Source organism: Schistocerca americana, chromosome X (genome assembly GCF_021461395.2).
Source record: "Schistocerca americana isolate TAMUIC-IGC-003095 chromosome X, iqSchAmer2.1, whole genome shotgun sequence".
Lineage (NCBI taxonomy): Eukaryota > Metazoa > Arthropoda > Insecta > Orthoptera > Acrididae > Schistocerca > Schistocerca americana.
In genome coordinates, this window is record NC_060130.1 from 966,379,914 (window position 1) to 966,397,727 (window position 17,814).

A 17,814-nucleotide genomic window follows, 5' to 3' on the forward strand; every position below is an offset into this window, starting at 1 on the left:
ATAAAGGATCCTTCTTTCTATCTATTTGGAATATATTACATTTGTCTATGTTAAGGGTCAGTTGCCACTCCCTGCACCAAGTGCCTATCCGCTGCAGATCTCCCTCCATTTCGCTGCAATTTTCTAATGTTGCAACTGCTCTCTATACCACAGCATCATCCGCGAAAAGCCGCATGGACCTTCCAACACTATCTGTAGGAATTCATGCTCCCTTACTGAAAGCTTAATCAAAATTATCACAGTAAAATCTGGCAGCAATACCGGGAGGTTACAATTAAATTTTCCCTGTTTAACATGTTATAGAATGGAAGCTAATTACCATACAAGTACCAAACTTGGTAGCATTAATGTCCAGAATATGGGGTGCATAATTTCCATTTGTCACAGTGCCACCATCCGGATCCAACTATGGCCAACTGGTGCCGTGATCAGTAATCGTGTTTCATAGTTTCACACACCTGACCAGTCACAGTGCACTTGTTGACTTGAGCTTTGACAACTGGAGCAGGGAATTATTGGTGAAGCCCTATTATCAAAACAGCAGTAATGCTACAGCTGTACTTTGAGAATATTGCTGAAAGAATTATGGAAGTGTCCTCATTCTCTACCTGCTATGATGATGTAGTTTCAATCAACTGGAGAACTGGGTGTTACTCTGGGAAGAGGCCAACAATGGGTTGCACTACAGTTGTTTGTTTGTTTGTTTTGTTTTAGGGCATAAAAACAAATTGGGTCATACACACCCAACTTTAGAACACGAAGACAAAGAAGAGTTAAAAAACAACTATATGTCAATCCCAATTGACATACAAGAAGACAGCTAAAAATAGGGACTAAGAGAAAGGGCTACAAAAGACACCATATAGAAACGGAGGCCCAAAACTAAAAATTAAATGGCCTTCATCATATTGCTTTGATGGATAAAAAGTATGACAAGGTCGACAGCCTGCACGTCATTTGCTAAAACGGCTGATAATTCAGACAGCAAACCCAAGTGGGAACATAAACAGTTAAAAAATGGGCATTCCATCAGGAAGTGGCAGACAGTTAAAAGTTGGGTGCAATGTGTACAAAGTGGTGGTGGAGCGCCACTTATCAAATGATGATGGCTAAAAAGGCAGTGCCCAATATGCAACCTAGTTTAAAATGACCTCCTCCTGAGGGCTGAGAGAAAGTCGTCCAAGCCACTGGGAGGAGGTTAATTATCAGGAGCTTATTCCAATGAAGGGAGAACCAATGGCAATGCCAAAGGGACACCACCTCCTGACAGATGGCAACTGAGGTATTATCAGAGGGAATATAAGAACCAGTGGGCTGACGTACGAGGATTGCAGGTTTGGCAGCAGCATCAGCAGCCTCATTTCCTGGCAGACTGATGTGACCAGGAACCCACATAAACATCACAGTGGCTCCATCAGGAGTGAGCAAGTGACAGTTTTCCTGGACCTGTTGCACTAAGGGATGGGTGATGTACAGCACACACAGACTTGAGAGTTTCTGAGCAGAGGATGTACTACGTGGCCTGATAGAGGGCAAAGAGCTCGGCTGTAAATACTGAGTAGTGTGCCAGGAGTCATTATCGAAAGATGTGGGCACCAATGACGAAGGCACACCTGACACCAAGGTCAGTGTGAGAGCCATCAGTGTACAAAAAAGGTGCTATCGCGAAGTTCCATGTGAAGGTCATGAAAATGAAGACAATAGAGCGAGGCTGGAATAGTGTCCTCAGGAAGCAAATGAAGGCCTAGGTGAACATGGGACACTGCATAAATCCTAGGTGGTGAATGGTTCACAGATACTGGGAAAGTTGCAGGTAGTGTGAAGTTAAGCTGTTGAAGCAAGTGCCAAAAGTAGACTCCAGGAGGAAACAAAAAGTTCAAATGTGTGTGAATTCCTAAGGGACCAAACTGCTAAGGTCATCGGTCCCTAGGCTTACACACTACTTAAACTAACTCTTGCTAAGAACAACACACACACCCATGCCTGACGGAGGACTCAAACATCCGGTGGGAGGGGCCGTGCAATCCATGACATGGCGCCTCAAACTGCTCAGCCACTCTGTGCAGCCAGGAGATGACAGAAATGGATGCACCCCAAACTGGGGATCAAAGGAATCATTGAAGGAGGCGGCACAGGATGGGTGGCCACACATGGCATACAAATGGCATGCATACCTGCTGAGGAGAAATTCACAGTGGTACGGCAGTGGTAGTTCAACGGCTTCAGCATACAGACTCTCAATTGGGCTGGTGTAAAAGGTGGCGGTGGCCAAATGGATGCCATGATGGTGGATAGTGTTCAGACGCGTAAGAGGGACGGACGTGCAGATGCATAAACAAAGCACCCATAGTCTAGTTTCAAACGGACAAGGGACCAGTGCAAACAGAGGAGGGTGGTTCAATCTGCACTCCAGGAAGTACCATTGAGGGCATGTAGGACACTGGGGTACCATGTACAGCAGGCTGCCAAGTAAGACACACAAGAGGACCTAGAGTGTTTCCTATCGAGCATGAGCCCCAGGAATTTTGTAGTTTCAATGAACGGAAGAGCAACAGGTCCAAGATGTAAAGATGGTGGGATAAAACAATTGCACCACCAGAAATTCATACAGAACAGCAATAGATGGCAAAATCATCAACAAAAAGGGAGCCGCAGATGCCCGGCGGGAGACAGGCCATGATAGGGTTAATGGCGATAGCAAAGACGACAATGCTCAGGACAGAACCCTTGGGCACACAGGTTTCTTGGGTAGAGATGTCTGAGAAAGGGGAACACACATGCACCTTGAAAAAAATATTACTGAAGGAAACAGAGCAGGCAGCCACAGAAGCCTCATGTGTAAAGAGTACAGAGGATACCAGTTCTCCAGCAGGTGTCATAGGCCTACTGCAAATTGAAAACATGGCCACAGTCTGAGATTTCTGCAGAAAACCACTCATGACATGGGTGGGCAAAGTAACAAGATGGTTAACTGCAGAACGGCACACTCAAAATCCACACTGTGCAGTCGTTAGTAAATTGTGAGACTCGAGCCATCATACGAGCCGGGCATGAATCATATGTTCCTCCACATTGCAACAACAGCTGGTGGGAGAGATTGGGTGGTAGCAAGAAGGAAGGTTTTTGTCCTTACCAGGCTTAGGTATGGGTATGACTGTGGCTTCATATCAACGTCCAGGGAAATGTGCCCTCTGACAGATGCAGTTGTACGTATTAAGCAGAAACTGCATGCCCGCAAGAGAAAAGTACTGCAACATCTGAATGTGGGCAGCATGTGACCCTGGGGCGGAGGATCAGGATGAACTGAAAGCAAGGTCTAGCTCCCTCGTAGTAAAGGCGGCACTGTAGCACTCATGATTCTGAGAAAAGAAGGGTAAGGGTGTCGCCCGAGCCGCCTCCACTCGTTTACGATGGAGGAAGGCAGGGTGATAGTGGGAAGAGCTCAAAATTTCTGCAAAATGGCAGCCCACAGTGTTGGAGATAGCAATATGGTCCACAATGACATCTTCTGCTACTGTCAGGCTGGAAATTGGCGAACGGATCTTGATACTAAAGAGCCGCCGGAGGTTGACCCACACAACTGAGGAAGGGCTGGAACTGTTAAAAGAACTAGCGAATGAAATCCAGCCAGCTTTTTTGCTATCCTGAAGAACATGATGACACTGTGCACACATCTTTTTATAATAAATGCAGTGTGCCATCATAGGATGATGGTTAAAAATGCAGAGAGCATGTCTCCGTATGCGGATTGCATCGTGGCATGCCTCAGTCCACCAAGGGACTGGGACACAGCATGGTAAAGAGGAAGCCAAGGAATGGAACATTCTGCAGCAGTAAGGTTAATGTTTGTCAGATATTCCACCTGGTCATCACAACTGGGGAACTCTTGTTCTTTGAAGGTCGTCAGGAAGGAGTAAAGCCACTAGGCAGCCTTAGTAAGCTGCCATTTTGGTATGCACACAGGTGGAGTAGGAGTCAGCAAATGGATAACACATGGGAAATGGTTGCTCAAGTAGGTGTCAGAAAGAACAGACCACTCAAGACAATGGGCAACGTGGGCAGTGCAGAAGGATAGGTACAAATGGAAATAGGTGTGCTAAGAGTCAGAAAGAAATGTGGGTGCTCCAGTAGCTCCATGGTCGCCTAAATAGGTGTCAGAAAGAACGGACCACTCAAGACAATGGGCAAGCTGGGCAGTGCAGATGGATAGGTTCAAATGGAAATAGGTATGCGAGGAGTCGGAAAGGAATGTGGGTGCTCCAGTGTTAAAGCAGAAGAGGTTGAGTTGATTAAGAAACTCAGTCAAGAGGGCACCACTCTGACAGGTTCTAGGAGAACCCCAATGGGGATGATGCGCATTAAAGTTACTGAGTAGCAGAAATGGGAGAGGTAGCTACCCAATAAGCTGAAGGAAGTCTGCCCTGGTGACACTAAATGACAAAGGGACATAAATGGTACAGAGGGAGAAAGTCAGGTGAGGAAGGAAAAGGCAAACTGCAACAGCTTGAAGATGGGTAGTCAGGGAGGTAGGTTAACTATAAACATAAGTCCATATGAGCAGCATGACACCCCCAGAGATGGAATTCCAACCTCAGGGAGAAGGTCAAAATGAACTGGGAAGAAACATGAAAGCTCAAAGTGGTCATGAGGACGCAATTTGGTTTCCTGAAGGCAGAGTACAAGGGGATGCTGCAAGGCTAAAAGCAGCCATAAATCCTCTTTGTGGGACTGAAGGCCATGAACATTCTATTGGAGAAGAGTCACGATGAGGAAGAAATGAACAGGTGTCACCTTGGTGACTGCTGAGTGACAGCCTGCAAAGGCTCACTGCTACAGGGCACAGAAGCAGGAGGCTCCTGCTCCATGAAGTCCACAGAAGCATGGGCTTGCTCAGCTTATGCTGTTGGTCTGTGAAGTACAACACTGAAAAATGGCTGGTGGTGTGCACCGGCAGCACGGAGGCCAGCCGGGTTAAAATATCATGTGGCAACACTGTCAAAAAGGATCTCCAAGTTGGCGAAGGAGAAGACCGTTTGCCTTTGTTCAACTTCTTCGAGCCTTTCCAGTTAGCAGACGAAAAACTCAGGTGTTGTTTGGCTCGATAGACGTAGGAAGTCTTCATGGGAGTACCCCTACTGTCCATTCCAGCCTACTGGTTGTGTAGCTGGTGGCTTCACCCCTAGAGGGAAGAGTTTGATGGCTTGTTGCACAGCTGAATGGGTGGATGGTGATGCTACCTCGACACTGGGCAACTTCACAACCTCAGAGCTGAATTTGAGGTCACATATCTGTGTGGCCATGTCCTTGATGGAGCGAGAGGTAACAAGAACAGAACCATAAGTGCCAGATGGGGAGATGCAGGATTTGCGACTAGCCAATAATTTACGAGTGACCGGTAAGGCACTTTTTCCTTTACCTGGATCTCCTGGACAGCCTGCTCATCAAGATACACAGGACAATCGCAAGAGGAGGTGGCATGGTCGCCAGTGCAGTTGATACAATGGGGAGAAGGAGGCAGGCCTTCCACAGGTTACACATTTGGCTGGGTGTCGACAAGATGTTCTAGTGTGGTTGAACTGATGACACTGGTAGCAGTGCATCGAGTTCGCAATGTGCGGTCGGACTGTGATAATTTCATAGCCTGCTTTGGTCTGGGGATTGAAGCACGACTCTATCAAAGGTGAGAAGAAGATTGCATGTGGGCACTAAGGAGGAATCTACCATTTTCCATCACCCAATGGACACAGCGACACCCTGGTGAGAGAGGTAAGATTGGATTTCAACCTCGGTCAGACCATTGAGCAGCCTAGTGCACATAACACCATGGGAAGAATTCAGAGTTCTATGGGCCTTGGCATGAACAGGATAGTCGTGGAGAAACGAGGTGGCAAGCAGTTGTTGTGCTTGAGAATTAGAAGCAGTCTCCAAAAGCAAAGTGCCATTCGATAAACGAGAGCAGGATTTCACAAGGCTGGCAATGGCATCAACACCTTTCTTAACAAAAAACAGAATGAGTGACCATCTTCAGTACATGAAACCACAAAGAACCATGGTGCAACTGGAAGGGTCTTTGAATCATCAGCCTTATTCTGTTTACGTTTCATAGACACCGACTGTGAAGATGATCGGTTCATTGTGAGAAAATCCCCCACGATTGCCAGCATCTACGATAGTGTGCTCCTTCCATTTGGGGGACCCTTCACAAGAAGATGCACCTGCCTTAGGTGATTGTTCACATCTTAGGTCAGGCCACACCTCCCAAACACCTGACTGAGGGACCAATCAGCAATTTGGGAATGTAGCAGCTAAGGCAATCACTCCTCCCTGGGCCTGGCCTGTAATAGGGTGTATGTGCGAACCCTACCTGTCAACCCGGAGCTGGGAATTGCGCATTACCAAGTCATTTGTTACATGTCACAATGCATGGGCCAGCCATTAGGAGTGCACAGGGAAGAAGAAGAAGAAGAAGAAAAAGAGGAAGCTCAAGTGCAAAAGTGGAGGAACGAGAGGAGAAGGGAAACAAAGAAATGAAAAGGGAATGAAAAACAGTGGTGAGACTGTTCTTATCTCAGGGAATGCAGAACATTCCCAGTGACACCCCAGATGTGTTCCCCAAGGGAGGGGAAAAAGATTAGCAAGAGGGTAGACATGCAGCATGGAAGGGAAAAGATGCTGCAAAGGCTGTGGCCCTGTGGTAACCAAGCACCAACCTGCCGAAGAGTGGCGAAACCCCTGGGAGGACTATATGTGGTTGATGAAATCCTGTTCCTATGGCAGACAACACTGTGTGCAATTCCCAATTGGCAGGCAGTATGTGTGCTGTGTCTCGAATGTTGAACATCCTGTGGTCCACTATATGGAAAGTGCTTCGAACCATTCTCAAATGGTATCCGTACAAGATCCATATCATGCAGCAGCTTGCATCACAGGAGCAGAGCAATGTGTTGACTTCGTCCTCCACTTTCTCGACGTTAACAAGGGCTTGCCCTGGACCATCCTATGGACAGACGAAGCTAATTTTTATCTAACAGGTGAGGTGAACACATAGAATTGCCGAGTGTAAGGATATTCACCTCCAGTCGCTGTGCATGAAGTTCTTCTGTATGGTGAATATGTCACCGTATGGTGTGGCTTCATTGCTATGTTCATAATTGGCCCATTCTTTTTTGAACAGGTTGGCACTCAAGGACCAAAGACGAGCAGTGTGACAGGTCAGTGTTACTGTGATATGCTTTGCCAGCATGTCACACCTGCCCTACAGGAGAGAGATTCATTGAACTCAATACTTTTCATGCAAGATGGGGCCCCATCACACATCACTCATGTTGTTCACCTGCTTCTCTGAAACACGTCTGGAAATGATCGAATTATCGACCGAATGTTTCCAAATGCTCAGCTGTCACAATCACTCGCTCTCTCATTCTGTGATTTCTGGTTGTGGGGCTACCTGAAGGACAGAGTTTACCACAGGAACATTCACACATATACTAATCTGAAGCGTAGTATATCAGGAGAGGTAGCGAGCATACCTACAGACATGTTTCGTTCTGCTGTGCATAATGCAATCCTGTGCTTTCAGACTCTTCTCGACACTGATGGATGCCATATAGAGCCCCTTTTGTAGCAGTAATGGTACCGGAATGTAATGGTATGATGTACCATAGCAGCACATCAAAAGTGTTTCAACTGAACTGATTCTGCATTATTTCTCTTCCACATGTCCTTGACATTAATGCTACCAAGTTCGGTACTCATATGCTAATTAGTATCCTTGTTATGTGTTCAGTGGGGAAAGTTTAATTATAGCCACCTGGTATTTTAATTGATTTTACACCATATATCACATATGCACAAATACTGTATAACAATAATATGGTCCTTTTTCAGTTTGAATTTATTGGCACAAAGAATACTGACTTCTACAAACATCTACTGAGCTGAAGTAGGGCACTTAAGTTCACTATGAAGTTCACAGATACTGTAACAAATTTGCATAATTACTCATGTTCTGCACTTTTGGCTTAATTCATATGAGTGAATCAATAAAAGATGCTATCATGCATGTTACTGGAAAATAAACACAAAGGTAATGAAAGTGATGTAATATGCATTACAAATGTTTCAATTCAAGCACTCTTCAAAATAGGCATTTACTGCTCAAATTGCCACACATGCAACATGCATTTGCATGCAAATCTGGACTCTTAGTTATCATAGATCTGCCTCGGAAAGTGAATAAGTCTCACAGACAACTGACAATTTGAAATAAAATCAACTAAAGAAAAAGGGGCTTTCAAACATATGATTTGTATTTATAGAATGAATTAATGCTGGTGACCAAACTTCACATTTATTACAAAAAGAAATCAAATGATCCCACGAAGAAGTATAAATAATATTTGACTGAATTTGAGAAAAATGATAACTGGTGGTTATATGATTATATGAAGTAAAGTTCAAGCACTACCATGTCAATATTTATAGAAGGAAAACTAACTGCTACCAAGACTACAGAACAGATGTATAGAACATATACCAGATTCATCGTGATCCATGGGCCACCTGCCGGGTCTAAAAAATTTCTTGCGTTTAAATGATTCAGCGTATGGTTCACCTGTGACAAAATACAACATCGATCAATGTAATTGTGCAACTATCAACTGTGCAACTATCTTTTACTCTTGTAAAAGAACAGAAATGAAGAGAATGAATTATCATAGCCATGTGAGTTTCAGAAATGAACACAACTGAGTGTGTTTATGTACTGGGTGATCAAAAAGTCAGTATAAATTTGAAAACTTAATAAACCACAGAATAATGTAGATAGAGAGGTAAAAATTGCCACACATGCTTGGAATGACATGGGGTTTTATTAGGAAAAAAAACGAAAAAAAAGGAAACCTGTTTATCACTATGCCCAATCTTATTTGCCTTTGTCCAGTGATAGCAATATATTCATCACAACCAAATCCAAACATTCTGGTGGTACAGGATGTACCACATGGACCAAACGCATAAAGCACTTTAGGTTATGATAAAATATTTTAATTGTTTTCTGGCCTTCATCAAATACATGGCAATATTGTATATCAATAACAGGATCCTTTTTCAATTTAAATTTATTGGCACAAAGTACATTGACTTCTATTGACATTTACCAAGCTGAAGTAGAGCTAGTCAGCTCACTATCCAGTTTACAGACTAAAACATTCACAAAATTACTCATGTTTCGTACTTTTGGTGTAAGTCATATGAACAAACCAATAAACGATGCTACCATACATATTGTCACAAAATATACACTAAAGCCTAAAAGTGATATAATATACAGTATAAAAGTCTAAATTCATGCCATCTTTAAAATATGCATTAACCCCCCAAATGAGCACAACATTCCAATATTCATGAAACATTCATTTGCAAGGAAATCTGCACTCCAGTTATTGTGAATATACCCCGAAAAGAGAATAATGTGTACAGACTGGTGATAATTTGAAATAAAATCATCTACATAACAAGGGAATTTCAGGCAAGGGTTTTGTAGTTACAGAATTAATTAATGCTGGCTCCAAAACTTCATATTGATTTCTTCATAACATTTCCATTATGAAAAAAAAAAAAAAAAAGATCCCTCTAAGACGTATAAATAATATTTGACTGAATTTGAGAAAAATGATAACTGCAGGCTATACTAAGCAAAGTTCACAGCATTACCCTGTCAATATTTACAGAAATCACATAAGCAAAAAATTAATTGCAACCATGTTCACAGCATAGGTGTAGTGAATAAATACCTGATACATTGTAGTCCATGGGCCACCTGCTGGGTTTAAGAAATTTCTTCTGCGTAGATGATTTAGCATATGGATCACCTGTTAGACAATACAACATTAGTCATTGTAATTATGCAGCTATCAAAAGCATTCTTTTACTTTTGTAAACAAAAGAAATCAGGAGAATGAACTATCATAGCCATGCGAATTGCAGAAATAAATATACCCGGTGAAATTTATGTTAATAAGGATTATAAAAGTCAAATCATCAAAATCCCCATCAAAATCATCATCATCATCATCATCATCATCATCATCAACAACAACAACAACAGTTCTATTAAGTTATGTACTCCCTAGTGCATTATCACAATTACAAGTGAGTATTGGAGTAGCTAATACTGTTGCAACTTTCCTGAAGAGAAAATAGTGTAAACGGTTTGGAGATTATAAATGTTTTGTTACTCAGAAGCCTCCCTGTGTGTGTTTATTCCCTATGTGTTGACCAATACTGTATCCAACCATTTAATTCTACAGTGCCATGTTCTCCACATGCATATTGGAGGAACCATTAACAGGTGAGTGAGCCTTCTTGATAGCAACTTCTAGCTGTGGAGCATATCTCACACTTGAAGTACTGATGGCTTTCACCTTTAAATGTTTTTCAGCTACATTCTAAATTGTACTGGCTCTCTTCTTCTGATTCAAGTTCTGTCTTGTATGACCTTTGAAACAAGTGTAGCATATGCAACTGAAAACTGAAACCGTATATATATGAGCACACTACCTGACGTGCAGCTGTTGCCACTCAAACATACACAGGTGTAGCAGTGAAATGGTTAAATGCTAGGTTTGCCTTCAATTACATACATAAAAAAAATTAACAATTAGGACCAATGAAAACAGTTAAAAAATTTTGCTTTCAGAATCTATTTTTCACTCTCAAGAGGAGCGTGCACAGTTTTGAAACTTCCTAGTTGATTAAAATGTGTGGCAGACTTTGTCTGAAAGCTAGCAGGATTATCTATCTTCTTAATGTATCTATCAATGACTCAGCACCTGAACTATTTAGTGAGATACCACCTTTACTCATTGGGTTAGTTATAATGTTATTAATAGAGCCCAGATTTCCATTAACTATCAAGTTATAAGACATGCATGCATTCATGTAGTATCATATCATTAAACATGAACAATAAGGTAGCAAAACAATAAAAATATGTGGTATTCAGTTCTATATTTATTTCTACTTTTTTCTAAAACAGTACACAATAACCAATTTCTCCAAATTTTCCTCACACTCATGCATTTACCAGAAATAACATTTTAGTACACAGAAAATGAACTTTCTATGTCACAAGAAATGTCAGGTGCATACATAAATGAAGAAATTTTTTAACTTTTTTACACTTTTGCCACAAAATATTTTTTGACAGCTTCATAAACCCAAAATTAGAATTTTATCTAATAAATTTGTTATCTTACAAGCCGCAACACCCACTTCTCCACAGGATTTTTAGCTTCTTCAATAACTGTCCGAGATGCCTCCTGTGGCTTGCAACTTTGTTCCTATCAAAGGCAAATGCACAAAATTTCATTTGACATAAATCTGGTCTTGCTTCAAATCAGTTTACTTGACTATCGCTTTCCCATCTTTAATGCAAGCTGCATTAGTGACTTCAAAAATATACAGAACAAAAATGAAGGAAAAAACATAGGCTGCAACTTAAGGCTCTTCAACAGAAGAAAGTAAGGCGTTATCAACTTCAATATATCTGTAGGAATCATGGTATCTTACTGACAACTTAATCAAAATTACCACATTGAAAGATAGCAGCATTTATCCAGGTACCCCATCTGGTTAAAATAGATTTCAGGGGCCAATATAAATCTAGCAGCATATCTTTAAATTCAGCAACATGGACATGTGTCTTTAACAATACCTTCAAATGGAAAAAAGACAGCTTATGACTTAATAATGTCAGCAGTTTCCAATTTTTGTATTTTAGACATCTATTCACCTTATTTGTATCTGCGTATTCACACTATCAAATTTCAGACTACCATTTCAGCTACATGATGTAGTGCATGGGCCTACATGTAATGCACTTTAGGTTAGGATAAAACATTTTAATTGTTTTCCTGGGCTTCATTACATACAAGGCTGCATCATATTACAAAAATAGGATTTTTTCAATCTAAATTTATTGGCATGAAGTATATTGACTTCTACCATCATCTACTGAGCTGAAGTAGTGCACTGAAGCTCACTATAACTAACAGACTGTAACACATTTGCATGAGTACTCAAGTTCTGCACTTTTGACATACTTCATATGAATAAAACAATCAAAGATGCTATCATGCATGATACTGCCAAATATACACATAGGTCACAAAAGCAATATAATACACATTATAAACGTCTCAATTCATGCAAAAACTCATGAAACATGCACTTGCATGCAAATCCAGACTCTTGTTATTATATACGAGGGTTGGAATTTAAATAGTGGCAACTATTTATTCACAATGGATACAAAGGAGTTACATGTTTGCACCTGTTACTATCCTTCATAGTAGTCACCAGCATTGTGTAGAACCCATTGCCAGTTATGTGGAAGGCGTAGTATACCGTTAGCAGAGCCTAATCTGTTGATGGTGTGAATGGAGCAGTCTACAGTTATGGTGATTCTCGTGTACAACTGTGATGGTGTTATCCTAACGCATTACATTCCTCCATGTCAGACCATCAATGCACAGTATTACTGTTCATTTTTGGAGCATCGCCTTCGACCAGCTTTGCAAAAGAAGTGGCAACACTTTCTGTGCAACCCACCCGTCATTTTGCACAACAATGTGTGGGTACATACAGTGCAAGCTGAGGCTGCTCTGTTCGTTCGATGGGACTGGGAAGTACTGTACCATCCACCATACTCCCCAGACTTAAGTCCTTGTGACCTTGATTTGATTCTGAAGATGAAGGAACCACTTTGTGGCATTTGCTTCAGAACTGTTCTAGAGATTCGACAGGCAGTAGACCCCTCCATTCGCACCATCAACAGAACAGGCTCTGCTAATGGTATACTATGCCTTCCACATCGCTGGCAATGGGTTCTACACAATGCTGGTGACTGCTTTGAAGGACAGTAACAGGTGCAAACATGTAACTCTTTTGTATCGGTTGTGAATAAGTAGTTGCCACTTTTTAGGTTACACATTCATTTCTTCCTAACATTTACATTATGAAAACATTCAAAAAATACCACTCAGATGTATAAATAATATTTGACTGAATCTGAGAAAAATGTTAGCCGAAGGCTATACAAAGCAAAGTTCATAGCATTACTCTGTCAATACTTACAGACATCACATAAGCCAAAAACTAATTGTAACCACGACTACAGCATAGGTGTAGTGAATATATACCTGATTCATCGTGATCCATGGGCCACCTGCTGGATTTGAAAAATTTCTTCTGTTTAGATGATTCAGCATACGGTTCATCTGTTAGAAAATACATCTCTGGTCAATGTAACTATGCAACTATCAGAAACATTCTTTTACTTTTGTAAACAAAGGAAATGGAAAGAATGAAATATCATAGCCATGTGATTGACAGCAGCAATTTGCTTAAATTAGGATTACGAACACCAAGTCTTGCCAATCATCATCACAACAACAACAACAACAACTACTACTACTACTACTACTACTACAGTTCTATTCAGTTAAGTACTACCAAAGGCAGTATCACTATTACAAACACGCACTGTAGTAGCTAACACTGTTTGTGGCTTCTCTGAAGATAAGGAAGTGCACAAGTTGGGGCAGTCTTTGCTACTTAGAAACCTCTCTTTGTCCATTTTCTCCTTATGTTTTGAAAAACATTACAACCAACAACTTCAGCGCCATGTTCTCCACATGCATACTGGGGGAATTATCAACAGGTGATTAAGCCATCTTGACAGCAACTTCTAGCAGTGGAGCATGTCTGATGCTAGAGATACTGATGTCTTTCTCCTCTGAATGTTTCTCAGTGACATTCAACCATTGTATGGTCTCTCTACCTCTGAATGATTTTCTGTCTTGTATGACCTTGAAGGGAACTATGCCATCCATTTCAAGGGTACAGAACAAAGTTTCATATTCTGGTACAAAAGCATAGAAAAGGTTGTCAGTGGATATGCGGCAAGAAATTGAACATTCCCAATTATTTAAGACCAAAGTAAAAGAATGCCGCATTAATCACTAGTCCTACAACTTATCAGAATACTCAGACTCAAGAAGGTAATTCTGCAAAACTCAAATAATTGTATTAGACAGATCTTGACTTTGCCAGTATATAGACTGCTGACAATGGTCTGTGTAATGTTATACAAACGCTTTGACTGAAGTATTACATGGTAACAAGCCCTTAGTAGTATGGGGGGAGCTGCAGTGGCCTTTTCTGAAGTATCTGTTTTCCCTCTAACATACACATAGGAACTAATGTAGAAGTAATTACCATAATTATCAGTTTCAGTAGATTATGGCTAGTCATAGTTTGTTGTTAGCATATATAGTATCCCCCTGGGAGCCACCAGTATGAAGAAAGATATGTACTGCAAGCTGCCGCCTCTCCTGGCCACTGGCAGCACAATCGCAGATATCCAGGGTAAACTGCATAGCAAACAAACTGTATCAAACCATATTTGTTGTCAACCACATCTCTGATAGCTGCCACACTAATACATGGCACAAGTCTTGCCAATGGAAGTGCAAGAGGTACCGCAATTAGTGCTCCAGGGCATAGTGATAATAAAACTTCATTCCTCCTAACAGGCCATGAAGGCCACTGGCAGCACAATCGCAGATATCCAGGGTAAACTGCATAGCAAACAAACTGTATCAAACCATATTTGTTGTCAACCACATCTCTGATAGCTGCCACACTAATACATGGCACAAGTCTTGCCAATGGAAGTGCAAGAGGTACCGCAATTAGTGCTCCAGGGCATAGTGATAATAAAACTTAATTCCTCCTAACAGGCCATGAAGGCCCAATGGTACCAACCGACCGACATGTCACCCTCAGCACACACGTCACTGGATGTGGAAATGGAGGGGCATGTGGTCAGCACACTGCTTTCCGGCCGTATGTTAGTTTATGAGACCAGGCATAGCGCCGATAGTGATTGAAAGTTCCTGAATCAGGAATCTTCACATCATGTCTTGTCTGTGTTTGCCACACTGGCTGCTGACGTCTTTGACTTGAGCCATGTTCCGAGTTCTCCATGCTATCCACTGAAGCGTTCACTCTTCATTGCACTGAGCCGTTGCTGCATGTCTCATCTGAATTCCTCATACTGTGCCAATACTTTGTATCAGTACTGTGAAGTTTTATACTATAATTTCAGATACACAATGTAAAGCAAGGGCAAAACGCCCTTTGGGTAGGATAAAATATTTTAATTGCTTTCCCAGTCCTCAACACGTATGCGGCAACATCGTATAACACCAATAGGATATTTTTTCAATTTAAATTTATTGCCACAAAGTATATTGACTTCTATCAACATCTACTGAGGTGAAGCAGGGCTCTTGAGCTCACTATCAAGTTCACAGACTGAACAAATTTGCAAAATTTCTTGTGTTCCGCACTTTTTGCTTAATTCACATAAACATATCAATAAATAATGCTATCACACATATTATTGCAAAATATACACTAAAGCCACAAAATCAATATAATATGCCTTTTCATACCATCTTAAAATATGCATTTACCTCCCAATTGGCCACAACATGCAAATATCCATGCAACATTAAATTGCATGGTAATTTGCACATTAGTTATTACATATCTACCCCAGAATGTGAGTAACATTCACAGACTGGAGATAATTTGGAATGAAATCGTCTAAATAACAATGGACTTTCACACATATGCTTTTTAGCTATAGAATTAATTAATGCTGGCTCCCAACCATCACACTCATTTCTTCCTAACATTTCAATTATGAAAAAAAATCAAATGATTACACTAAGAAGGATTTGTCTCAACTTGCCATATGAGGCAAGATTTACATCATTACCCCATCAATATTTAAAGAAAACACATAACTGAAAAACTAATTGCAATGATGTTTACAGCATAGGTGTAGGGAATAAATACCTGATGCATCGTGGTCTGTGGGCCACCTGCTGGATTTAAAAAATTTCTTCTGTTTAGATGATTCTGAATATGGTTCACCTGTTAGAAAATACAACATTAGTTGATGTAACTATGTGACTATCAAAAACATTCTTTTCCTTTTGCAAACAAAGGACATGAATAAAATGAAGTATCATAGCCATGTGAATAGCAGAAATGTACATCACCTTGTGAAATTTATGTAAAGAAGGATTATAAATGGCACATCATCGTCATCATAATCACCACCCACCAACACACCACCATCATAAAAGAGAAAAAACAACAACAGTTCTATTCTGTTATGTATTACCAAGTGCATCATCACAATTACAAATATGCATCAGAGTAGTAACACTGTTTGTGGCTTTCCTTAAGATAAAATAGTGTAAAAGTTCAATGGGTTATAGAAGTTTTGTTACTCAAAAGCCTCCCTGTGTTTATTTCCTCCCTATGTTTTGACAAATACTAGAATCAACCAATTAATTCTACAGTGCTACGTTCTCCACTTGCATGCTGGGGGAATCATCAATAGGTGAGTAAGCCTTCTTTACAGAAACTTCTAGCTGTGAAGCACCTCTCACACTTGAGGTACTGAAGCCTTTCAACGTTGAATGTTTTTCAGCTGCATCCAAAATTCTAGTCTCTCTCTGTCTCTCTCCCTCTGATTCATTTCCTGACTTGTATGATCTTGAAGGAGACTTCAGAACAATGTTTCATGTTTGATGAAAAAGTCTGTAAACATTATCAGTGGTTATAGGGCAAGTAATTAAACATTCCCAGTTATTTAAGAACAAAGTAAAAGAGCGCCACATTAATGACTAATCCTACAACTTATCAGAATACTCAGACTCATGAACGTAATGCCACATAACTCAAATAATTGTATCAGACAGATCTTGACTTTGCCAGATTATATTCAGCTGACAAATGGTCTGTGTAAAATTATACAAATGCTTTGACTGAATTATTACATAGTAACAGGTCCTTAGTAGTATGGAGGAAGTAGTTTACGGGACTGGCCATAGGGCTGATAGTGACTGGAAGTTCCTCAATACGGGTTCTCATTGTCCAGTTCTGTCATACACACAGACTTGTGTATGAGTCTTCACTCCATGTTCCATCAGTGTTAACCACACTGGCTACTGACATATATGCCCTGAGCCATGTCCCAAGTTCTATATATTGTACAGCAATTTCTTTACTCTGCATCGTGATGAGACATTGCTCCATGTCTCATCCGAGTTCTCCATACTGTGCCCACTATCACCCACAACTGCATCCCATCTGTGTACAACGCCCTATCACTTACTCCTCTGCTGGCTGCATTATTGTGTCATGTGGGGAAGCCCGCTCTGCAAGGTAGCTATGTCTACCCGCAACAAGCTATGAGCTACGCCTCAATGGGACATCCCTCCTGGACCGTCTTCAAGCTTTATTGTTGTCCACCAATACCGCCACATCAACATCACCATCATATGAAGTCCCCCAGTGCAATGTCAGTGAACTGGTACAAATTAATGTGTATTCAAGTCCAAATAACTGTTTTGTTTTATTCAGTTTGAGTATAAATAAAGTTCATTTATTTCTTGCTGACTGGGACACATTATTTGGTTTGTAGTCACCAGTGGTTGCTTTTGCCTGTTTATGTATAACTAGACCCATTTCCCATCCCTGATGTATCACCTTCATGTTGGGATTTACAGAATATGATATGTGAATGAATGAATGAATGAATGAATGCATGAACTCATGTATCATCAGCACTTTAAAGGCGACATGCCAGCTGTTGGCTGACTGCTCAAGGCAGGTGGAGGGAGATTTGAAATTCATTTGACATTAAATACTGATGACTGCTTTTATTAA

The 17,814-nt window shown here is 41.0% G+C and overlaps 1 protein-coding gene across 1 annotated transcript in view; it reads right to left on the bottom strand.

Annotated features, from left to right (window-relative positions):
• LOC124555342 overlaps positions 1 to 17,814 on the bottom strand; it is an 856,442-nt gene that overhangs the window by 346,772 nt on the left and 491,856 nt on the right. The window contains exons 21-24 of the mRNA XM_047129223.1: positions 15,931 to 16,008; positions 13,203 to 13,280; positions 9,795 to 9,872; positions 8,537 to 8,614 (exon numbers count right to left, since the gene is read on the bottom strand). Coding sequence (XP_046985179.1) covers positions 8,537 to 8,614; positions 9,795 to 9,872; positions 13,203 to 13,280; positions 15,931 to 16,008 — 312 coding nt within the window. The remainder of the gene's footprint in view (positions 1 to 8,536; positions 8,615 to 9,794; positions 9,873 to 13,202; positions 13,281 to 15,930; positions 16,009 to 17,814) is intronic.